The sequence below is a fragment of the Oncorhynchus gorbuscha genome, linkage group LG14 (genome assembly GCF_021184085.1).
Source record: "Oncorhynchus gorbuscha isolate QuinsamMale2020 ecotype Even-year linkage group LG14, OgorEven_v1.0, whole genome shotgun sequence".
Lineage (NCBI taxonomy): Eukaryota > Metazoa > Chordata > Actinopteri > Salmoniformes > Salmonidae > Oncorhynchus > Oncorhynchus gorbuscha.
In genome coordinates this window covers 5167707-5192615 of record NC_060186.1, presented here as the reverse complement: position 1 = coordinate 5192615, position 24909 = coordinate 5167707, and the positions used below count along the sequence as shown (strand labels likewise).

The 24909-nt window shown below is 46.6% G+C and overlaps 1 protein-coding gene across 2 annotated transcripts; it reads right to left on the bottom strand.

The window, feature by feature from the left end:
• Positions 1 to 582: 582 nt before the first annotated feature.
• On the bottom strand, positions 583 to 13606 carry LOC123995776 (protein transport protein SEC31-like). Of its 2 annotated transcripts, none has more exons than XR_006831890.1 (3): positions 4287 to 4416; positions 2585 to 3203; positions 583 to 2159 (listed from the first exon to the last, which is right to left on the bottom strand). XR_006831890.1 is itself a non-coding variant. In XM_046299449.1 (3 exons), the coding sequence occupies exons 1-2, from the start codon at positions 13587 to 13589 to the stop codon at positions 2673 to 2675; spliced, it is 543 nt and encodes a 180-aa protein (XP_046155405.1). In that variant the 5' UTR covers positions 13590 to 13606; the 3' UTR covers positions 583 to 2159; positions 2585 to 2672. The 2 variants fall into 2 exon arrangements, 1 of the variants encoding a protein (XP_046155405.1); XM_046299449.1 differs by lacking the exon at positions 4287 to 4416 and adding an exon at positions 13578 to 13606.
• Between the last annotated feature and the right edge of the window lie 11303 nt (positions 13607 to 24909).

Below are 24909 nucleotides of genomic sequence, written 5' to 3'. Positions count from 1 at the left end.
CTGGTGTCCCAGGTCTAAATGAGTCCTTGATTAGAAGGGAGCAATGAAAATCAGCAGTGGAACTGTGGCTTCCAGGTCCAGATTTGAATTTGCCTGCACTACATGTTAGACTTGTAGCTTGGTGCTGCTGTATTCAGGTACAAAGGTTTGATTCTTGACAAAGCTCATACTGTCAACATACTGTCCATTTTCTGGTATGACCAGCTAAACAGAGTGTTGAATCTTTCTCTTACTCTCTGCAGTTACAGAGTTAGATTAACCTCTGATGCTCTGAGCTACAGCTCACGTGTAATATTTAAACTTCCTGTAGACAGTGACCAAATTCTTCAACCCATCAGACTGCTTCTCCTCAAAGAGACCAAATGGAAAGCAAACATCAACAGACAGTTTCCCAGATTAAGATTCATTTTTTGTGTGTGTGTGTGTGTGTGTGTGAGAGAGAGAGAGAGAGGAGAGAGAGAGGAGAGAGAGAGAGAGAGAGGAGAGAGCGAGAGAGAGAGAGAGAGAGAGAGAGAGAGAGAGAGAGAGAGAGAGAGAGAGAGAGAGAGAGAGAGAGAGAGAGAGAGAGACTACCAGGCCACAATGAAGGTGTGGGGGAGGTCCACAATGGATGGAGGGGGGAGGTCCTGTCTACACTCCCAGGGAGGGGCAGGGGGACCCTGTCTCATACATGGCCCCCATTCCCCCTCCGCACTTCTACTTGAGGATGTTAAAGAGCATGTGACTTCATGATGTATGTCTACAACGAAATGAAAGAGACGCAGTGGAAAAACTAAAGAGACAAGTACATTTGATGGCATGTTTTGATATAGTGGTGCAGGAAAGATTTATAGTAGATTTATAGTAGATTTATAGTAGATTTATAGTAGTTTTCACATGTACTACAGAATACACCCTTTCTGCCTGCTTTCTCATATTCCCCTCAGACTTCTCCTTTCACCAAAATAAACAGTAGCAGCAGCATAACCTTTCCTACTTCTTAACGGTATCCTAATCCAGTGCTACGCCCCAAATAGCACCCTACTTCCTATCAAGTGCACTACTTTTGACCAAAGCCCGAAGTAATGCAGTATAAATGGGAATAGAGTTCCATTTGGGATGCACGCCCAGTGTTACCGGACAGCAGTAACAATGTTATTCCAATGCCTCCCCCACCCACGGCTACGTTTCACTGTAGATGCCCAGATTGCCCACAGGCCCTATCAAAACACATTTCACAGTAGCTAGTCTTAGCTACAACAAAACCCTTGGTCTGTTAGTTATTCTGTCCTCACCCAGGGCAACGAACGGGGAGCGTGACACACGATCTGGGAGGAGGATGAGGATGTGAGGGGGCGGTTTTCCTGAGGGTGTGTCTGTGTTTATTCTTCTACCCCGGCTGTCTGGTTGGTGTGCGTGTGCGTGTGCGTGTGTGTGTCTGTGTGTTGACACAGCACGTTATCCTACTCCCCCACCACAGACATAGACAGGCACACACACACAGGCACACACACACACACACACACACACACACACACAGACTGACTCAGACACACACAGGCACATGCATACACAGGCAGAAACACTTAGACACGCTGGTGGAGTATTTGGTGGAGCCATGTTGATCGCCAGAACCCCCTGGTTCTGCTGTGGTCTCCTGTTGAGATTATGTGGTCTCCAGTTGAGCAGCTGTGGTCTCCAGTTGAGCAGCTGTGGTCTCCTGTTGAGCTGCTGTGGTGTCCTGATGATCTGCTGTGTAGCTTCCTGTTTAGCTGCTGTTGTCTCCTGTTGATCTGCTGTGTAGCTTCCTGTTTAGCTGCTGTTGTCTCCTGTTGATCTGCTGTGTAGCTTCCTGTTGACCTGCTGTGTAACTTCCTGTTGATCTGCTGTGTAGCTTCCTGTTAAGCTGCTGTTGTCTCCTGTTGATCTGCTGTGTAGCTTCCTGTTGAGCTGCTGTAGTCTCCTGTTGAGCTGCTGTAGTCTCCTGTTGATCTGCTGTGTAGTCTCCTGTTGAGCTGCTGTAGTCTCCTGTTGAGCTGCTGTAGTCTCCTGTTGAGCTGCTGTGTAGCTTCCTGTTGAGCTGCTGTGTAGCTTCCTGTTGAGCTGCTGTGGTCTGTTGATCTGCTGTGTAGCTTCCTGTTGACCTGCTGTGTAGCTTCCTGTCAACCTGCTGTAGTCTCCTGTGCAGAGCAAAATTGCAAGATTATGTTATAATACTGTAATTGCATGTGGTGGTTATTTTATGCAACAGAATAAGGGGTTGTTAGAACACTCATATCTGTGTGTTCTACTGAAGATGGGCCTCTGGGAGATTTAACACTGACAGAAGATATATGATGTCTTTGGGTGATAAACCTAAAGAGATCGTATTCCATAGCATGAGTTAATGTTTCTGTTCTATAAGGTACCAGGGAGAGATGGCTCAGGGCTAGACCCTGGTTTCTACACAATGAGGGCAGTATTTACAGCAGATACTGTTTGCTGTGAATTATTAGTAAACTTGTGACCCATTCCATACATCTGCTGTTTGTTATGAACATCCAGGGGGATGGACTTTGCTATAAAATGCTGTGGCTCAAATCCACTCATTGAGTTCTGTGATCACCTCCAGGGGTGGTTACCAACCAGCTCCATTACTGTCTGAGCTGCAGCTCTCTGCTTCTTGTGTTTACTGCTGTGGTCTCCAGGGGTGGTTACCAACCAGCTCCATTACTGCAGTAATTACATAATAAAGTTACTTGTTTTGAGGAAATGTAAAAGTCTCTCCTTCTGATTACAATAATTCCACGACACCCGTTGAGCTGCTGTGGTCTCCTGTTGAGCTGCTGTGGTCTCCTGTTGAGCTGCTGTGGTCTCCTGTTGAGCTGCTGTGGTCTCCTGTTGAGCTGCTGTGGTCTCCTGTTCAGCTGCTGTGGTGTCCTGTTGAGCTGCTGTGGTCTCCTGTTGAGCTGCTGTGGTCTCCTGTTGAGCTGCTGTGGTCTCCTGTTGAGCTGCTGTGGTCTCCTGTTGAGCTGCTGTGGTGTCCTGTTGAGCTGCTGTGGTGTCCTGTTGAGCTGCTGTGGTCTCCTGTTGAGCTGCTGTGGTCTCCTGTTGAGCTGCTGTGGTCTCCTGTTGAGCTGCTGTGGTGTCCTGTTGAGCTGCTGTGGTGTCCTGTTGAGCTGCTGTGGTCTCCTGTTGAGCTGCTGTGGTCTCCTGTTGAGCTGCTGTGGTCTCCTGTTCAGCTGCTGTGTAAACACAAGAAGCAGAGAGCTGCAGCTCAGACAGTGCCTGTGTCTGACATGGCACCAACATATTCCCTCTAAGGTGCACTACTTTTGACCAGAGCCCTAGTGAGGGGAATAGGGTGCCATTTGTAACATAGAGAATCATTGTACCATCTAAACCGTTGTGAAATATATTTTCCGTAAGCAGAAATATAGTATTTTCAGCTGTTTGAAGCTGGTTTACAAAACTGAAAGTAAAAGAATGGGAAGCATAGAAATAGCACACATAGAACATATCTACCGCTCCTTAGACTTGCTTTCAATGAGAATGACAGATCTATACATTTGGTTGGGTCACCCAAAAAGTTACATATTACAGCTTTAAGAGTCAAATATAAACTGACTTCAGCTTAATGTCTGTCACCTACTTCCTTCCCTATCACTCAATACCAGTTTACAGGAATCTCTCAATGTCCCTTTAATGGCATTTTGGCTATCTAGTTTCCCTTCTGTTTTTATGAACATAATCTCTTCTCACTCAATGCCCTCATTTTACCCCTCTCTGTGGGCACGTCCCAAATGGCATCCTATTCCCTACAGTGCACTGCTTTTGACCAGTGCTCATAGCGTGCCATTTGAGATGCACACTCCTGTGTCCTACCTTCTTCCCCTGACTCACAGTAGGGCTGCTTAGGGAGAGATAGCACCTGCGAACACACTACCTCCTTTAACAGCCCCTCACCTGGTAAGCCGAGTACGCCCTCCACGCCAACCTCTTCAAGCTAACTTAAAGTAAAGAATACAGCCTCCGCTGTAACCTGATGCTCTGACCCCTCTCCTGACCCAACTAGGCAAGTCATTTAAGAACAAATTCTTATTTAAAATGACGGCCTACCCTGGACGACGATGGGCCAATTGTGCGCCGCCCTATCTGACTCCCAATCACGGACGGATGTGATTCAGCCTGGATTCGAACCAGGGATTGAGTGAGGCCTCTTGCATGACATGCATTGCTTAGACCACTGCACCACTTGGAAGCGGTCTAATCTAATGGCTGTAGATAAAAACTGTGAGCCCCTAACACACAGACCAGCACCCACTCACCTCACCTGGTTACCCGATCCCTCCACCCACGCCAACCAAACAGCCTTGCCAGGAACTGAGACCTTATACGGGTGGGAACAAGAGAGTGCTTCTGTAGAGACAGCTGCCCCACCGCACCGTCCTCTCCCCCTCTCTTCCTCCCCCCTCTCTTCCTCCCCCCTCTCCACCTTCTCCGTCCTCTCCCCCTCTCTTCCTCCCCCTTTCCACCTTCTCCGTCCTCTCCCCCTCTCTTCCTCCCCCTCTCCACCTTCTCCGTCCTCTCCCCCTCTCTTCCTCCCCCTCTCCACCTTCCCCTCCTCTCCCCCTCTCTTCCTCCCCCTCTCCACCTTCTCCGTCCTCTCCCCCTCTCTTCCTCCCCCTCTCCACCTTCTCCATCCTCTCCCCCTCCCCCCCCCCCTCTTCCTCTCCCCTCTCTCGGACCCTGCTGCTTCCCAGGTGGACGGGTCAGCTTCCTCTATTACTCCTTCACTACTACCTTCCTCTCCTCCCGCTCCTCACTCTCCACCCTCTCTTCACTCTCCTCCTTATACTCCTCCTCCCTTCACTTCTCCTCCCCCTCCTCTCCTCACTCCTCCTCCCCTCACTCCTCCTCCCTTCACTCCTCCTCCCCCACTCCTCCTCCCTTTACTCCTCCTCCTCCCTTCACTCCTCCTCCCCCTCCTCCCTTCACTCCTCCCCCTCACTCCCCCTCCCCTCCCCCTCCTCCTCCTCCCTTCCTCCTCCTCCCCCTCTCTCACTCCTCCTCCTCCCCCTCTCCTTACTCCTCCTCCCCCACCTCCATTCACTCCTCCTCCCCCTCTCCTCTCTCCTCATCCCTGTCCTCCCCTTACTCCTCCCCCTCTCCTCTCTCCTCATCCCTGTCCTCCCCTTACTCCTCCCCCCTCCTCACTCCTCCTCCCCCCCTCCTTACTCCTCCTCCCCCACCTCCCTTCACTCCTCCTCCCCCTCCCCCTCTCCTCTCTCCTCATCCCTGTCCTCCCCTTACTCCTCCTCCCCCTCTCCTCACTCCTCCTCCCCCTCTCCTTACTCCTCCCCCCCCACCTCCCTTCACTCCTCCTCCCCCTCTCCTCTCTCCTCATCCCTGTCCTCCCCTTACCCTCCTTCCCCGCTTCTCACTCCTCCTCCCCCTCCTCCCTTCACTCTTCCCCTCACTCCTCCTCCCCTCACCCCTCCTCCTCCTCCCTTCACTCCTCCTCCCCCACCTCCATTCACTCCTCCTCCCCCCCCCTCTCTCCTCATCCCTGTCCTCCCCTTACTCCTCCCCCCCCTCACTCCTCCTCCCCCTCCCTTACTCCTCCTCCCCCACCTCCCTTCACTCCTCCTCCCCCTCCCCCTCTCCTCTCTCCTCATCCCTGTCCTCCCCTTACTCCTCCTCCCCCCCTCCTCACTCCTCCTCCCCCTCTCCTTACTCCTCCCCCCCCTCCCTTCACTCCTCCTCCCCCTCTCCTCTCTCCTCATCCCTGTCCTCCCCTTACTCCTCCTTCCCCTTCTCCTCCTCCTCCCCTCCTCCCTTCCTCTTCCCCTCACTCCTCCTCCCCTCCCCCTCCTCCTCCTCCCTTCACTCCTCCTCCCCCACCTCCATTCACTCCTCCTCCCCCTCTCCTCTCTCCTCATCCCTGTCCTCCCCTTACTCCTCCCCCTCTCCTCTCTCCTCATCCCTTTCCTCCCCTTACTCCTCCCCCCCCTCTCCTCACTCCTCCTCCCCCTCTCCTTACTCCTCCTCCCCCACCTCCCTTCACTCCTCCTCCCCCTCCCCTCTCTCCTCTCTCCTCATCCCTGTCCTCCCCTTACTCCTCCTCCCCCTCTCCTCACTCCTCCTCCCCCTCCCTTACTCCTCCTCCCCCACCTCCCTTCCTCCTCCTCCCCCTCTCCTCTCCCATCCCTGTCCTCCCCTTACTCCTCCTTCCCCGCTTCTCACTCCTCCTCCCCCTCCTCCCTTCACTCTTCCCCTCACTCCTCCTCCCCACCCTCCTCCCCCTCTCCTCACTCCTCCTCCCCCCCTCACCTTACTCCTCCTCCCCCTCTCCTCACTCCTCCTCCCCCTCTCCTTACTCCTCCTCCCCCCCACCTCCCTTCACTCCTCCTCCCCTCCCCTCTCCTCTCTCCTCATCCCTGTCCTCCCCTTACTCCTCCTTCCCCGCTTCTCACTCCTCCTCCCCCTTCTCCCTTCGTGGTCCCAGCCAGTAGCTCAGTTCCAGTGTTTATTTATCCAGAGTGAGGGGGTTGGGGAAGGACACAGTGGGAGGAGGTGGCCCTCTCTCCCTCACCCTGCTATTTCAAATTGGGTCACACCTTAAATTGTGTGAAAGTACCTCCTCCTCCTCCTCCTAGGAGGACTGGATAATGTAGGAGGACTATAAAATGCAGGAGGACTAGATAATGTAGGAGGACTAGATAATGAAGGAGGACTAGACAATGTAGGGGGACTAGATAATGTAGGCGGACTAGATAATGTAGGAGGACTAGATAATGTAGGAGGACTAGATAATGAAGGAGGACTAGGTCATGTAGAATGACTAAATAAAGTAGGAGGACTAGGTGATGAAGGAGGACTAGGTCAAGTAGAATGACTAAATAATGTAGGAGGACTAGGTGATGAAGGAGGACTAGGTCAAGTAGAATGACTAAATAATGTAGGAGGACTAGATAATGTAGGAGGACTAGATAATGAAGGAGGACTAGGTCAAGTAGAATGACTAAATAATGTAGGAGGACTAGATAATGTAGGAGGACTAGATAATGTAGGAGGACTAGATAATGTAGGAGGACTAGATAATGAAGGAGGACTAGGTCAAGTAGAATTACTAAATAATGTAGGAGGACTAGATAATGTAGGAGGACTAGATAATGTAGGAGGACTAGATAATGTAGGAGGACTAGATAATGAAGGAGGACTAGGTCAAGTAGAATTACTAAATAATGTAGGAGGACTAGATAATGTAGGAGGACTAGATAATGAAGGAGGACTAGGTCAAGTAGAATTACTAAATAATGTAGGAGGACTAGATAATGTAGGAGGACTAGATAATGTAGGAGGACTAGATAATGTAGGAGGACTAGATAATGAAGGAGGACTAGGTCAAGTAGAATTACTAAATAATGTAGGAGGACTAGATAATGTAGGAGGACTAGATAATGTAGGAGGACTAGATAATGTAGGAGGACTAGATAATGAAGGAGGACTAGATAATGTAGGAGGACTAGATAAATGCGGTGGCAACCTCCTAACTGTGTTTCCGGGGCAACAACTCAGGACTGATGAGCAGCCAACACCCTTACAGTAGGGATAGAGACTGCATGGCCACAGTGTATTTGTATGGCAGGGAGTATGGATTTCCCCAATGCTGTATACTGTGGATCATTTTTCATTTCAAATTCATTATTAAAGTGATACTTTGCGATTTTGGCAATGAGGCCCTTTATTTACTTCCCCACAGTCAGATAAACATGTGGATACCATTTTTATGTCTCTGTGTCCAGTATGAAGGACGTTAGAGGTAGTTTCTTGAGCCGATGTTAACTTGTGTTAGTGCAATGACTGGAAGTCTATGGGTATCTACTAGCATGCTAGCAAATACCCATAGACTTCCAGTAACTGTGCTAATGCTAGGGAGCATTGGCTGGCAAACCTAACTTCCTGGTATTTTTTGCTCAGAAAACTTGGGGAGGCCAAATAAAAACACCCGCAGCTGCCAGTTGGGGAACCCTGCCGGCAGGGTAGCCTAGTGGTTAAAGCTTTGGACTAGTAACCGAAAGGCTGCAAGTTCGAATCCCAGAGCTGACAAGGTACAAATCTGTCGTTCTGCCCCTGAACAGGCAGTTAACCCACTGTTCCTAGGCTGTCATTGAAAATAAGAATTTGTTCTTAACTGACTTGCCTAGTTAAATAAAGGTCAAATTAAAAATAATATACTGTATATTTCCATATTCATCACAGGCATCCTCTATAATGTGTTATCCTGTGAGGAATAGACCAGATCAAAGTCAGCAGAGTACATTTATCACAAGTAGAGACATATAGCATGTAAGGGGACAGCCCAGTAATTGCATTCAGTGGATCATAAAATTGCATGAATTGCATCATCCTTGCTATGATGAGGCGGGGAGAGATGCATTGTGCTCCGGGTTTGGATGTGCGGCTCGTTCCATTGCAGGCTGAGTTAATTAAAAATCAACAGGGCATTGTGATGCATCAACCCTACTGGACACAGGCGAGAGAGCAGGGGGGATTTCAGGCCTGGTTGAAAGTACTGCACTACTTAGGGAATGTGGGACCATTGAGAACATAGGCTTGGTGTTTTGATACGGATGCCTACTCTCCCGCCCACTTGGTGAGACCTCATTCATTACCAACGCTCTCATCTGTTTAAATAAGGTGGACACACCCCAAGTTTATGGTGGTTTACTCTGAGGATTATTTGAAGAGGGAAAGCTAAAATAGACTGTGTTTCTTTACTTTTCAACAGTGGAGTCATCTCTGCAGGATGGAAATATATTCCACACCACACAGGACCATTGAAAACAAGCAGGCATGGAGTGGACGACATTGATTATTATGGTCATATTTATCCAATCAATACTCTCCGGAAGGAAGCTTCCCGTACGTATTGTAAAGCTCTAAGATCAGCTTCCCCTTCCCCAATCCTAACCTTAATCATTAGTGGGGATCAGCTTCCCCTTCCCCAATCCTAACCTTAATCATTAGTGGGGATCAGCTTCCCCTTCCCCAATCCTAACCTTAATCATTAGTGGGGGATCAGCTTCCCCTTCCCCAATCCTAACCTTAATCATTAGTGGGGATCGGCTTCCCCTTCCCCAATCCTAACCTTAATCATTAGTGGGGATCAGCTTCCCCTTCCCCAATCCTAACCTTAATCATTAGTGGGGATCAGCTTCCCCTTCCCCAATCCTAACCTTAATCATTAGTGGGGATCAGCTTCCCCTTCCCCAATCCTAACCTTAATCATTAGTGGGGATCAGCTTCCCCTTCCCCAATCCTAACCTTAATCATTAGTGGGATTCAGCTTCCCCTTCCCCAATCCTAACCTTAATCATTAGTGGGATTCAGCTTCCCCTTCCCCAATCCTAACCTTAATCATTAGTGGGATTCAGCTTCCCCTTCCCCAATCCTAACCTTAATCATTAGTGGGATTCAGCTTCCCCTTCCCCAATCCTAACCTTAATCATTAGTGGGATTCAGCTTCCCCTTCCCCAATCCTAACCTTAATCATTAGTGGGATTCAGCGCCTTGGGGCAAATTCACCATACTTCAACCAATAAGGATGTATTGTTACTGCTCATTGCGGTACTATGTGGATTATCATATGATACCCATCCAAACCAAAGCATACACGTCTTTTACTAAAACCTTCTTTTTCTTCAAGAAGGCATGGAGTGGACGACATTGATTATTATGGTCATATTTATCCAATCAATACTCTCCGGAAGGAAGCTTCCCGTACGTATTGTAGATGAATAAATGACTAGTCATTTACCATGCATGCAGTGTTAGCCAGTTATACATCAATGAGTCTATATCCCACGTAAACCACTGAAATGTATATTTTGCCTGCATATAAATAAATGCATTTCTAGTCATTGACCATACAGGGTGAGCCATTTATAGATACATTTAATATATATCCTAAATATACTGTATCAAGTTGGTGTTTTCCATTTTCGTTCAGGATATGCAGAGAGTCGGGCAGGCCTAATGAGTTAGCTGGTGTCCCTCCTTTTCAGGATATGCAGAGAGTCGGGCAGGCCTAATGAGTTAGCTGGTGTCCCTCCTTTTCAGGATATGCAGAGAGTCGGGCAGGCCTAATGAGTTAGCTGGTGTCCCTCCTTTTCAGGATATGCAGAGAGTCGGGCAGGCCTAATGAGTTAGCTGGTGTCCCTCCTTTTCAGGATATGCAGAGAGTCGGGCAGGCCTAATGAGTTAGCTGGTGTCCCTCCTTTTCAGGATATGCAGAGAGTCGGGCAGGCCTAATGAGTTAGCTGGTGTCCCTCCTTTTCAGGATATGCAGAGAGTCGGGCAGGCCTAATGAGTTAGCTGGTGTCCCTCCTTTTCAGGATATGCAGAGAGTCGGGCAGGCCTAATGAGTTAGCTGGTGTCCCTCCTTTTCAGGATATGCAGAGAGTCGGGCAGGCCTAATGAGTTAGCTGGTGTCCCTCCTTTTCAGGATATGCAGAGAGTCGGGCAGGCCTAATGAGTTAGCTGGTGTCCCTCCTTTTCAGGATATGCAGAGAGTCGGGCAGGCCTAATGAGTTAGCTGGTGTCCCTCCTTTTCAGGATATGCAGAGAGTCGGGCAGGCCTAATGAGTTAGCTGGTGTCCCTCCTTTTCAGGATATGCAGAGAGTCGGGCAGGCCTAATGAGTTAGCTGGTGTCCCTCCTTTTCAGGATATGCAGAGAGTCGGGCAGGCCTAATGAGTTAGCTGGTGTCCCTCCTTTTCAGGATATGCAGAGAGTCGGGCAGGCCTAATGAGTTAGCTGGTGTCCCTCCTTTTCAGGATATGCAGAGAGTCGGGCAGGCCTAATGAGTTAGCTGGTGTCCCTCCTTTTCAGGATATGCAGAGAGTCGGGCAGGCCTAATGGTTAGCTGGTGTCCCTCCTTTTCAGGATATGCAGAGAGTCGGGCAGGCCACTAATGAGTTAGCTGGTGTCCCTCCTTTTCAGGATATGCTAATGAGTTAGCTGGTGTCCCTCCTTTTCAGGATATGCAGAGAGTCGGGCAGGCCTAATGAGTTAGCTGGTGTCCCTCCTTTTCAGGATATGCAGAGAGTCGGGCAGGCCTAATGAGTTAGCTGGTGTCCCTCCTTTTCAGGATATGCAGAGAGTCGGGCAGGCCTAATGAGTTAGCTGGTGTCCCTCCTTTTCAGGATATGCAGAGAGTCGGGCAGGCCTAATGAGTTAGCTGGTGTCCCTCCTTTTCAGGATATGCAGAGAGTCGGGCAGGCCTAATGAGTTAGCTGGTGTCCCTCCTTTTCAGGATATGCAGAGAGTCGGGCAGGCCTAATGAGTTAGCTGGTGTCCCTCCTTTGCCCCACGCAGCGCAGCTCTGAACTCTCATTCTCAAGCTTGCCTTGCATGTTTTATTAATGGATGACTCTGAGACAGGGACTGCATCCCAAATGACACCCTATTCCCTATATAGTGCACTGCTTTTGAACAGAGTCCTATGGGTAGTGCTCTATAAAGGGAATAAGGTGCCATTTGGGACACATCCACGGATATGGCCCTCCTTTTTCATAAACCTTTCTCCGTTAGAATGATCCTCCGACTGAGGCGTAAACACTTTCATGGATTCAGTTCTCAGCCATTCTTGGCTCAGGATTGTTTGTATTATTACGCCAATGAGCACATCAGATTCATTCATGATTTATGTGAGAGATTCATGCATGTATATTTAGAAATGTGCTTGAATGAAAGGATGTTTAATAATTCATATTGATTTGGATGGGTTGGCGGGAACTCTACACCATAAGGAGTGGTTTTGATCTTCATACCCAAACTCTGCATAGATGACATCATACAAATTACATAGAAGGCATCATACACATTACATTGATGACATCATACAAATTACATAGAAGGCATCATACACATCACATAGATGACATCATACACATATATGACATCATACACATCCTATACAGTGCATTCGGAAAGTATTCAGACCCCTTGACTTGTTCCACATTTTGTTACTTTACAGCCTTTTTCTAAAATTGATTAAATAATTTTTCCCCACATCAATCTACACACAATACCCCATAATTACAAAATAAAAAACGGAAATATCACATCAGATAACTATTCAGACCCTTTACTCAGTACTTAGCACCTTTGGCAGTGATTACAGCCTCAAGTCTTCTTGGGTATGACGCTATAAGGTTGGCACACCTGTATTTGGGGAGTTCTTCCCATTCTTCTCTGCAGATCCTTTCAAGGTCTGTCAGGTTGGATGGGGAGCATCCCTGCACAGATATTTTCAGGTCTCTCCAGAGATGTTCGATTGGGCTTCAAGTCCGGGCTCTGGCTGGGCCACTCAAGGACATTCAGAGACTTGTCCCGAAGCCACACCTGCATTGTCTTGGCTGTGTGCTTAGGGTCGTTGTCCGGTTGGAAGGTTAACCTTCGCCCCAGTCTGAGATCCTGAGTGCTCTGGAGCAGGTTTTGATTAAGGATCTCTCTGTACTTTGCACCGTTCATGCCAGGTTTCCTCCAGACATGATGTAATTCAGGCCAAAGAGTTCAATCTTGGTTTCATCAGACCAGGGAATCTTGTTTTTAATGGCCTGAGAGTCCTTTCGGTGCCTTTTGGCAAACGCCAAGCGGGCTGCCATGTGCCTTTTCCTGAGGAGTAGCTTCGGTCTGGCCACTCTACCATAAATGCCTGATTGGTGGAGTACTGCAAAGATTATTGTCCTTCTGGAAGGTTCTCCCATCTCCACAGAGGAAATCTGGAGCTCTGTCAGAGTGAACATCGGGTTCTTGGTCATCTCCCTGGCGAGGGCCCTTCTCCCCCGATTGCACAGTAAGGCAGGCGGCCAGATCTAGGAGTCTTGGTGGTTCCAAACTTCTTCCATTTAAGAATGATGGAGGCCACTGTGTTCTTGGGGACCTCCAATGCTGCAGAAATGTTTTGGTACCTTTCCCTAGATGGCAAACTCCAAGGGGGCTGTCATGTGCCTTTTCCTGAGGAGTGGCTTCCGTTTGGCCACTCTACCATAAAGGCCTGATTGGTGTAGTGCTGCAGAGATGATTATCCAAGTTGTAGAAACATCTCAAGGATGATCAATGTGAACAGGATGCACCTGAGCTCAATTTCGAGTCTCATAGCAAAGGGTCTGAATACTTTTGTAAATAAGGATTTTCTGTTTTTTATTTTTTAATAAATTTGCTACCATTTCTAAAAAACATTTTTTTCACTTTGTCATTATGGGCTATTGTGTGTAGATTTATGAGGGTGTCATGTTCTGACCTTAGTTCCTTTGTTTTGTATTTGTTTTAGTATGGTCAGGGCGTGAGTTGGGGTGGGCAGTCTATGTGCGTTTTCTATGATTTGATATTTCTGTGTTTGGCCTGGTATGGTTCTCAATCAGAGGCAGGTGTTGTTAGTTGTCTCTGATTGAGAATCATACTTAGGTAGCCTTTTCCCACCTGTGTTTCGTGGGTGATTATTTTCTGTTTTGTGTCTGCATCAGACAGAACTGTTTCCGTTTCATTTCATTCTCTTTGTTGTTTTATTCTTTAGTGTTCTGAGTTATAATAAATATCATGAACACTTACCACGCTGCGCATTGGTCCTCCGATCCTTCCTACTACTCCTCCTCGTCAGAATGCACTGTTAATGACATCATATCCATCATATAGATGACATAATATCCATAATACAGTATAGATGACATCATATGCATCATATAGATGACATCATACACAAACAAATGTACAGTGAACATACTAGCCTAATTCAGAAACGGTCATTTAGGTAACAATTTACATGACTTTGTCCTTACAGTGTGATTACATTTTAAAGTACAGTGTTGTAACAACAATACTTGTAAAACAATACTCCATGGTAATTGGGATCTGTAATTACATACTTGCACTGCTACAGATTTTCTAGTGATAATTGACCACAGCCAATGTAAGTCAACTTGTGAATGGAGTTGATTTTGTCCATAGAAAACAGGGCACTGATTTGTGGGTAAAGTAATAATATGTTTTTATCCGTCTAGCTACCATACCCAATGTGTTTAACCACAACTTCTAACCAAACATCAACTCGGAGCCATTTGTCTTCATTAGTAAATGCCTTGACACCTGCACTGTGAATAAATCTAAATCCAATCCAACATCCTTCCTGCCAGACGCCCACTTGTTTCTTTGTAATTTTTTACTAGACATTTAATAAAACAAAGGCTTCTCAGCAACCTTTGAGTGTTGCAATTTCCATGGCAACTGCATGGATTGTGGCACCGCTGAATTCCATATTTCCTACTGAAGAGAGGCAAAGCTTAGTTGGCCTTGAAGAATACTAAGTCTTGCACAAAGGCATTTAGCACCCATGCACGTGCCACAGTACAATGTATCATGCACATACAGGTGTAGGGTCTTAATTTGATCACTCTTTTGTTGCTGAGAAGTTTTCTGCCTCGCAGGAAATGCAGATGAGCTTTGTGATTTACATAAATTTACTGAAAACCTGTTTAACACACGGTTATATTAACATAATTGCGCTTTCATGTAGCCTACTTTTGGCCAGCTAATAGCATAACCACCGATCAAACAACCTTATGGAATAAATGTTCAAATCCTGTTGCTGCAGGATTATTTTTGCTGTGACAATATAGATCAAATTCAGATCCTACATCTGTACAATGTGCATCTTATCGTTTTTGTTCTGCGGCACAAAATCCCAAACTAAGATACATGGATTAAATTCAACTGCTGATGTTAGCAAACAAAGCATTGAGTGAAGGTGTGTGGTAGAATAATGGCAGCGTTCAGAGTGCTAGATGCCGTCACATCGGCCATCTTGGCAAATCGGCCATAATGGCAGCGTTCAGAGTGCTAGATGACGTCAAACCGGCCATCTTTGTGCACTTCCACTATTCAAATTGTAGTCATTTAAAAAGCAAAGGCAGCGAGATGGGAGTATTTCATATCCTCAAGCACTATAGAAAGTTGATACAAATAACCCTTATTGGGTTTGAGTCAATGAGTAGTGTAGCTCAGCAAAACGTTGGTTTGCCTCGTGATAAGGCTGCCGACCATCGGTCTACTGCTTTTACATTTCTAGTCTAGCTGGAGGATGATTTAAAGAGCTAAGTAATGACTGGTTTTAACAGTCAACTCTATGCCCAGGCGATCTGTTTAGTCGATGAAGGAAAGGAAAATGACCCTGCTTTACAGTCTGTTAGCATCTCTATGTAGTACTTAAACCTAAAGGAATTACAGGACCTGATTAATGACACTACTTTACCTTGCAAAGGTGCCATTCACAGCTGTCAAACAATCGCTACTGATCCCCCCTCCACCCTGGTTGCACATTTTAGATTTTCCCCCTGGCACTACACAGCTGATTCAACCAACTCATCATCAAGCTTTGATCATTTGAATCAGCTGTGTAGTGCTACAGTAGGGCACAACTAAAACATGCACCCAGGGGGGGCCCAGGACCGCTTCAGTGGGTACTAGTCTTTTGGACAAAATTATATTTTTTGTATTTAATTTTTCTTGTCCAAAATAATAGCAATCATCTACAAGGCATTCTTATATTCAATAACGGGTTAAGTCCAAACATATGAGTTATTATGTAATTGCGTTTAACACTGCATTCATTGTTGTGTCAAGTACATTTTTGAAAGGATGGATTTGATTTATCCTTGAATCTCAGTTGATGAATAGGGTCCCTTAGCATATTACATTCTACATCAGAGAGGGGTTTCCAAATGGTGCATCTCAAATGGCGTCCTATTCACTCTATATTGTAGTTGTTATGCAGGTGAATGAGGACCCAAAAGCAACTTGGCGAAAACAGAATCTTTAATCCAGTAAAGTAAATCTACAATCATAAAGCATAATTCCACTCGTAATGACGAGAACAGACTGGAGACTCGATCATGAACTGCAGGTTGCCTCGGGAAGGCACTTGAACGTAGCAGACTCAGACACCTATAGCTCACCACGCAGCATCTGAGGGAAACACGACACGACAGGGCGATACACAGACACAGCACGGTGAACAATAGACAAGGATCCGACAGGGCAGGAACGGAAAACAAGGGGAGAAATAGGGACTCTAATCAGGGAAAAAGATAGGGAACAGGTGTGGGAAGACTAAATGATTGATTAGGGGAATAGGAACAGCTGGGAGCAGGAACGGAACGATAGAGAGAAGAGAGAGAGGAAGGGAGAGAGAAAAAGGGGAACGAACCTAAAAGACCAGCAGGGGGAAAACGAACAGAAGGAAAAGCAAAATGACAAGACAATCTAAGACAAAACATGACAGTACCCCCACTCACCGAGCGCCTCCTGGCGCTCTCGAGGAGGAACACTGGCGGCAACGGAGGAAATCATAGATCACAAACGGTCCAGCACGTCCCGAGAAAGAACCCAACTCCTCTCCTCAGGACCGTAACGGAAAAACGAAAAAAGGGAAACTAGGGTACTACTCTTTGTTTCAAAAAAAAAATGAGACACGGGTAGAGAACTGAAAGCTTTAGAGCAAACAGGACCAAACAGGCCAGGAGAGTAACAACTAGGGACAGACTGAGACACAGCAAGGGCAGGAACAAGAACAGGAGAGATGCGATGGCAGGGAACAGACTGAGACCCAGCAAGACCAGGAGCAGAAGCAGAAAAAAATTACCAGACTTCTTCTGCGCGCAGTCCGAACACGCAGCCACGAAACGGCGCGTGTCACGCTCCTGAGTAGGCCACCAAAACCGCTGGCGAATAGAAGCAAGCGTCCCCGAACGCCGGGATGGCCAGCTAACTTGGCAGAGTGAGCCCACTGAAGAACAGCCAGACAGTAGAAACAGGAACGAAAAGAAGGTTACTAGGGCAAGCGGGTTGTGCGTGAGTGCTTGCTTAACCTGTCTCTCAATTCCCCAGACAGTCAACCCGACAACACGCCCAACAGGAAGGATCCCTCGGGATCGGTAGAAGCCACAGAAGAACTAAAGAGACGGGATAAAGCATGAGGCTTGGTGTTCTTAGTACCCGGGCAATAAGAAATAACGATTCGAAACGAGCGAAAAACAACGCCCAACGAGCATGACGCGCATTCAGTCGTTGGCAGAACAGATGTACTCAAGGTTCTCTTGGTCAGTCCAAACGACAAAAGGAACGGTCGCCCCCTCCAACCACTGTCGCCATTTGCCTAGGGCTAAACGGATGGCGAGCAGTTCTGTGGTTAGCCACATCATAGTTACGTTCCGACGGTGACAGGCGATGAGAAAAATACGCACAAGGGTGGACCCCATCGTCAGTATCGGAGCGCTGGGACAGAATGGCTCCCACGCCCACCCCCGACGCAGACAACCTCAACAATAAACGGTTTAGTGACGTCAGGTGCAACATTTGATAGGAGCGGATGCAAAACGCTTCTTGAAGAGATCAGGACAACAATCATACGACCGGTGAGGAGGAAGGGAGTTGGTTCTGGACCGACTGAAGACCGTGCGCAGACCATGATACTCCTCCGGCACTCCTGTCAAATCACCAGGTTCCTCCTGAGAAGAGGGGACAGAACAAACAGGAGAAATAGCAGACATTAAACACTTCACATGACAAGAAACGTTCCAGGAAAGGATAGAATTACTAGACCAATCAAAAGAAGGATTATGACACACTAGCCAGGGATGACCCAAAACAACAGGTGTAAAAGGTGAACAAAAAATCAAAAAGAAATGGTCTCACTATGGTTACCAGATACAGTGAGGGTTAAAGGTAGTGTTTCATATAATATACTGGGGAGAGGACTACCATCCAAGGCAAACATGACCGTGGGCTCCCTAACTGTCTGAGAGGAATGTCATGTTCCCGAGCCCAGGCTTCATCCATAAAACAGCCCTCCGCCCCAGAGTCTATTAATGCACTGCAGGAAGCTGCCGATCCGGTCCAGCGTAGATGGACCGGTAAGGTAGTACAGGTACTTGACGGAGAGGACCGTCTAGTAGCGCTTATCAGTCGCCCTCCGCTTACTGATGAGCTCTGGCCTTTAACTGGACATGAAATGACAAAATGACCAGCGGAACCGCAATAGAGACAGAGGCGGTTGGTGATTCTCCGTTCCCTCTCCTTAGTCGAGATGCGATACCCCCAGCTGCATGGGCTCAACACCTGAGTCAGTGGGGAAAGATGGTAGTGTAGGGGAGAGGGGGACACAGTTAACGCGAGCTCTCTTCTATGAGCTCGGTGACGAAGATCTACCCGTCTTTCAATGCGAATAGCGAGTTCAATCAAAGAATCCACGCTGGATGGAACCTCCCGAGAGAGAATCTCATCCTTAACCTTAGCGTGGAGTCCCTCCAGAAAACGAGCGAGAACGCCTGCTCTTCCAGTTACTGGAGGCAGCAAGAGTGCAAACTCTATAGAGTAATCCGTTATGGATCGATTACCCTGACATAGGGAAGACAGGGACCAGGAAGCTTCTTTCCCAAAAACTGAACGATCAAAAACCCTTATCATCTCCTCTTTAAAGTTCAGATAATTGTTAGTACACTCAGCGCTTGCCTCCCAGATAGCTGTGCCCCACTGCCGAGCCCGACCAGTAAGGAGTGATATGACGTAGGCAATCCGAGCTCTCTCTTTAGTATGTGTTGGGTTGGAGAGAGAACACTAATCACACTGGGTGAGAAAGGAGCGGCACTTGGGCTGCCCAGAATAACATGGTGGGTTATTAACCCTAGGTTCCGGAGGCTCGGAAGACCCGGAAGTAGCTGGTGGCACGAGACGTAAGACTCTGATACTGTCCTGAGAGGTCGGAGACCTGAGCGGCCAGGGTCTCAACGGCATGCCGAGCATGACAATTCCTGCTCGTGTCTGCCGAGCATGCTCCCTGGAACTCGAGAGTAGAGAGAATCCATAGTCGCTGGGTCCATTCTTGGTCGGATCCTTCTGTTATGCAGGTGAATGAGGACCCAAAAGCAACTTGGCGAAAACAGAATCTTTAATCCAGTAAAGTAAATCTACAATCATAAAGCATAATTCCACTCGTAATGACGAGAACAGACTGGAGACTCGATCATGAACTGCAGGTTGCCTCGGGAAGGCACTAAAGCAGACTCAGACACCTGCTCACCACGCAGCATCTGAGGGAAACACGACACGACAGGGCGATACACAGACACAGCACGGTGAACAATAGACAAGGATCCGACAGGGCAGGAACGGAAAACAAGGGGAGAAATAGGGACTCTAATCAGGGAAAAAGATAGGGAACAGGTGTGGGAAGACTAAATGATTGATTAGGGGAATAGGAACAGCTGGGAGCAGGAACGGAACGATAGAGAGAAGAGAGAGAGGAAGGGAGAGAGAAAAAGGGGAACAAACCTAAAAAGACCAGCAGGGGGAAAACGAACAGAAGGAAAAGCAAAATGACAAGACAATCTAAGACAAAACATGACAGTAGTCTACTACTTTTGACTCCTATGGGCCCTGGTCCAAAGTAAAGCACTATACATGCCAAGAGAAAAGGGTACCATTTGGAACTCAACCAAATGTGTAAGGAGGCAATCCAGCAATTAAAAGATCAAATCCGTCACCATGGATACCTGGCAGAGATCAACCGCTGTCTCAAAAGAGTGAGGATGTTTCTAGAATCCATTAGGTATGATGATGTACAGTATCATCAACCATTCTATTACGAGGCATGCCTGCATCTCAGGAGCTTGTTAGAAATGAAGAAGGCCTACTATGAGCTCAGCCCAAGAACACAGTGAACACACAACACATGAATTGAGGCAGGATGTTGTTCACCATCTAGGCCTAATATCTAGGCCTAATAAAGCACCAGCAGCACCAGAAGCACCAACTGAAGCACTTTCACTTTTGTTTCATAATTAAATCTCTAGATAACATGTAAAAAAAAAAAATAAATCTGAAATCCATATCTGGGCTGTGTATCTAAACGGATTACAGTATGTTTCGGTATCCAAACTCTGATTTCCCCCTTCAAACAGGATTTCCTGCCAATCAGTGCTGTGTGAAGTCATCCGATTTCGTTTTTATTAGAGATGAGAAGTATTGAACATGGAAGATTAAGGTCAGAAGGGGTTTAGACTGGCAGCACTGCTGTATTGTCTACATGGCTCGGCCTATTTTCTCTTGTAATGTGTCCATGAGACAGTTTTGCCATGTGACTCTACATTCTAAAAGCATTCTGCCATTTAAAGTGTTGAATTATTACTCATGTTCCAGGGGTGGACTGGGAGCAGAAAACAACCGTGGCCTGTCTAACACACCAGACCATTTTCCCCTTGAGGTCCCCACACCAGACCATTTTCCCCTTGAGGTCCCCACACCAGACCATTTTCCCCTTGAGGTCCCCACACCAGACCATTTTTCCCTTGAGGTCCCCACACCAGACCATTTTCCCCTTGAGGTCCCCACACCAGACCATTTGTTCCCTTGAGGTCCCCACACCAGACCATTTGTTCCCTTGAGGTCCCCACACCAGACCATTTGTTCCCTTGAGGTCCCCACACCAGACCATTTGTTCCCTTGAGGTCCCCACACCAGACCATTTGTTCCCTTGAGGTCCCCACACCAGACCATTTGTTCCCTTGAGGTCCCCACACCAGACCATTTGTTCCCTTGAGGTCCCCACACCAGACCATTTTCCCCTTAAGGTCCCCACACCAGACCATTTGTTCCCTTGAGGTCCCCACACCAGACCATTTTCCCCTTAAGGTCCCCACACCAGACCATTTGTTCCCTTGAGGTCCCCACACCAGACCATTTTCCCCTTAAGGTCCCCACACCAGACCATTTTCCCTTGAGCCCCACACCAGACCATTGAGGTCATTTTTCCCCTGAGGTCCCCTCACCAGACCATTTGTTCCCTTGAGGTCCCCACACCAGACCATTTGTTCCCTTGAGGTCCCCACACCAGACCATTTTCCCTTGAGGTCCCCAACCAGACCATTTTCCCCTAGGTCCCCAGACCAAACAATTTCAACCAGCCTATTTGACATTTGCCAGAGTTGCTCTATGGCCAGTCCGTCTCTGGCATGTGGCCTAGCAAAGGGTCAATATATATATATATATATTCCAATGTGACTTGTACATTCTCAAAAACATCTCTTCTATGTGCCAGCAGTGAAACTCTTTTATCGTCTTTAATGCAATATCTCCATTGCCCATATGAAAAAGCTGTCTCCTAACATAAAATAATAACATCATAACCAAGGATATTTTTTTACTGCCCATGGTGTTAGAAAAAACCTAAAGCCACAATTAGAGGGAATCGACCAAGAAACTTCACAGCTAAATTAGACGGAAAAGTGAAAGCTCCATATAACATAGATAACTCTACCACGTTAATAAGATGTGGGATCTGTTTCTGAATTCTCTTTGAGGAAATAATAGTGCGTAATTTGGCATGGCAAGAGGGCCTCTTTGAACTCGAAGGAACCTTCAATGGGATATTCTGAAGGACAGCAGAATCTAATGTCCTGAGGGAGCAGACTTTGCAATCAATGTAACTCTATAACCGAACACAAAGAATAGTGCCTAAAGTAAACTGTATGCAGCCATAATTACAGGAGAATAACAACACCTGGACCTGTGCTGGTGGGTACGGCATCCATATTAGGACATTGTCAGTTGATGTGTCTGTCCATACATCCCATCTCCTGACAATTCATTATATCTCTTCAGCATTGGCATGGAGTAGAGCCATATCCACTGGCATAAACATCTGACCACAACAATAACTGTTGTAGCTGTACAACAGACCTGCATGCTTCAACTACATCAGTCAAATGGACGTGCTTGATATAGCTTTGCACTGTTTTAGAGGCTACTCCATTGGGTCTATTGTACTGGGTAAAGTAAATCAAGCACACCTCAAGTATTTGAAAGTATGTTATATTTGTTTTGTCCCAGGTCTAAGACTGTCCTCCTATATCCTTAGCATTGGCTCATGTTGCACAAAGAGTGGAGACATTTCCGATGACGTCATAAAAATTTGACCACAACAATAACAGTTCATATTATATTACATAGTCAACCCAGGTTCGTTCTCATGGGCAGATCAACTTCATTTGCTCAAGCTGAAAACAGCCACCGAGTTGCCTAGGCCTGCTTGCTGTCTCTGGCAGACTTTGACGTCCAGAACTTATTTTAGACACTGACCTAACGCATGCCAAAGGAGGAAGAGAGACCCACAAGTCTAAACTGTACCCTGCTATTTTGCAACTTTCTCTTCCTCGGTCCCAAGAATTATAGTAACAGCATCTGAGTCACTGGGGCACAGGGAATCTCATACCCCTCTACCATTGGAGCACTTGCTTCCTGGGCTGCCTCCCAAATGACCCATTCCCTAGAAAGTGCACAACTTATGACCAAAGCCCTTGAGCCCATAGGGCCCTGGTCAAAAGTAGTGCACTATATAGAGAGTAGGGTGCCATTTGGTGTGGCACCTTACTGTGTGACACCATAGGATATAGCCATTAGGTACAGCAGGAGTGTTGGTTCCTCATCCTCTATAAATACTATGTTACAGGCACAGCCGAGCATGGTGCTGACACCATCCACTTTCCCCAAGAGAGATTACACTTCCCTTCTAGGACACAGAATGGGAGAATGGACACGCGCTGCACACATACACACACACACAGAGGACTTCTGCCAGTAGAGTGAGTGGTAATCCTCACTGATCATGAAGGGCTGTGATGAATGCAGCCAGCTGCAGATGAATGGTCCAGTGGTTTCTCTAGCAGTTGAGTCATCATCTGGCGACTAAAGACTTGTACACACACTCCAAATATATTTGAACAGAATCAAAACACACACACGCACATATACACACACTAGAACATCACACCTATTTGCACACTAGCAGCTCCATATCATGTGTCCCTGTTGTCATAGCTACATTTGAAAGGTTGAATGAGGGTACAGTATGTAACACACACAAACCCTCTATCTCTCACACACACACACACACACACACACACACACACACACACACACACACACACACACACACACACACACACACACACACACACACACACACACACACACACACACACACACACACACACACACACACACACACACACACACACCCACCAGTATGTTGAAAACAAATGGTCAGAAATACAAAGTGGGGATTATTGTTAGGATCATGCTCGACGCAGTGGACATACAGTACCAGTCAAACGTTTGGACACACCCACTCATTCAAGGTTTCTTTATTTTTACTATTTTCTACAATGTAGAATAATAGTGAAGACATCAAAACTATGAAATAACACATATGGAATCATGTAGTAACCAAAACAGTGTTAAACAAATCAAAATATATCTTATATTTGAGATTCTTTTGACTAAGTTCATAGAGTTACCTCTGCTGCAGAGGATAAGTTCATTAGAGTTACCTCTGCTGCAGAGGATAAGTTCATTAGAGTTACCTCTGCTGCAGAGGATAAGTTCATTACAGTTACCTCTGCTGCAGAGGATAAGTTCATTAGAGTTACTTCTGCTGCAGAGGATAAGTTCATTAGAGTTACCTCTGCTGCAGAGGATAAGTTCATTACATTTACCTCTGCTGCAGAGGATAAGTTCATTAGTTACCTCTGCTGCAGAGGATAAGTTCATTAGAGTTACCTCTGCTGCAGAGGATAAGTTCATTAGAGTTACCTCTGCTGCAGAGGATAAGTTCATTAGAGTTACTTCTGCTGCAGAGGATAAGTTCATTAGAGTTACCTCTGCTGCAGAGGATAAATTCATTAGAGTTACTTCTGCTGCAGAGGATAATTTCATTACAGTTACCTCTGCTACAGAGAATAAGTTCATTACAGTTACCAGCCTCAGAAATTGTAGCCCAAATAAATGCTTCACATAGTTCAAGTAACAGACACATCTCAACATCAACTGTTCAGCAGAGAGTGCGTGAATCAGGCCTTCATGGTCAAATTTCTGCAAAGAAACCACTACTAAAAGACACCAATAATAAGAAGGGACTTGCTTCGGCCAAGAAACATAAGCAATCGACATTAAACTGGTGGAAATCTGTAATTTGGTCTGATGAGTCCAAATTTGAGATTTTTGGTTCCAACTGCTGTGTGTCTTTGTGAGACGCAGAGTAGGTAAACGAATGATCTCTGCATGTGTGGTTCCCACCGTGAAGCATGGAGGAGGGGGTGTGATGGTGTGGAGGCAGGGTTGGGTAGGTTACTTTCTAAATGTAATCCATTACAGTTACTAGTTACCTGTCCAAAATTGTAATCAGTAACGTAACTTTTGCATAAACCAAACTCAGTAACGTAATCTGATTACATTCTGTTACTTTTAGATGACTTTCCCCTTGACAGGTATCCACACTATGCAGCTGTTGCAAGAGGGCATTTTGACTGGCTGTCCACTGGTTTCAAAAACAATGGCTGTTCACAAATGATTGATAGTCAGCTTAAACTTCTTGAATTCAACCATTATTGAGTTCAAATACACACTCAGCCGTCCACAACAACCACACTCAGTATGGCGCAAATAGCTAAATGAGATATCAGCAGTGTGATTCACATCAATGCGCAATATAGATACAAATAATAAGTGATATCCGTATCACTGTAGACACGTATTTCCAGGTGAAGCTGGTTGAGAGAATGCCAAGAGTGTGCAAAGCTGGGCAAAGGGTGGCTAATTTGAAGAATCTCAAATATAACACTTCTTTGGTTATTACATGATTCCATGTGTTATTTCATAGTTTTGATGTCTTCACTATTATTCTATATTCTACCACATTCTTTTGGAGAGATTGGAAACCCAAATTGGTCTACACGGACAAGTTCTGGCCTGGTTTAGATCTTATCTGTCGGAAAGATATCAGTTTGTCTCTGTGAATGGTTTGTCCTCTGACAAATCAACTGTAAATTCCGGTGTT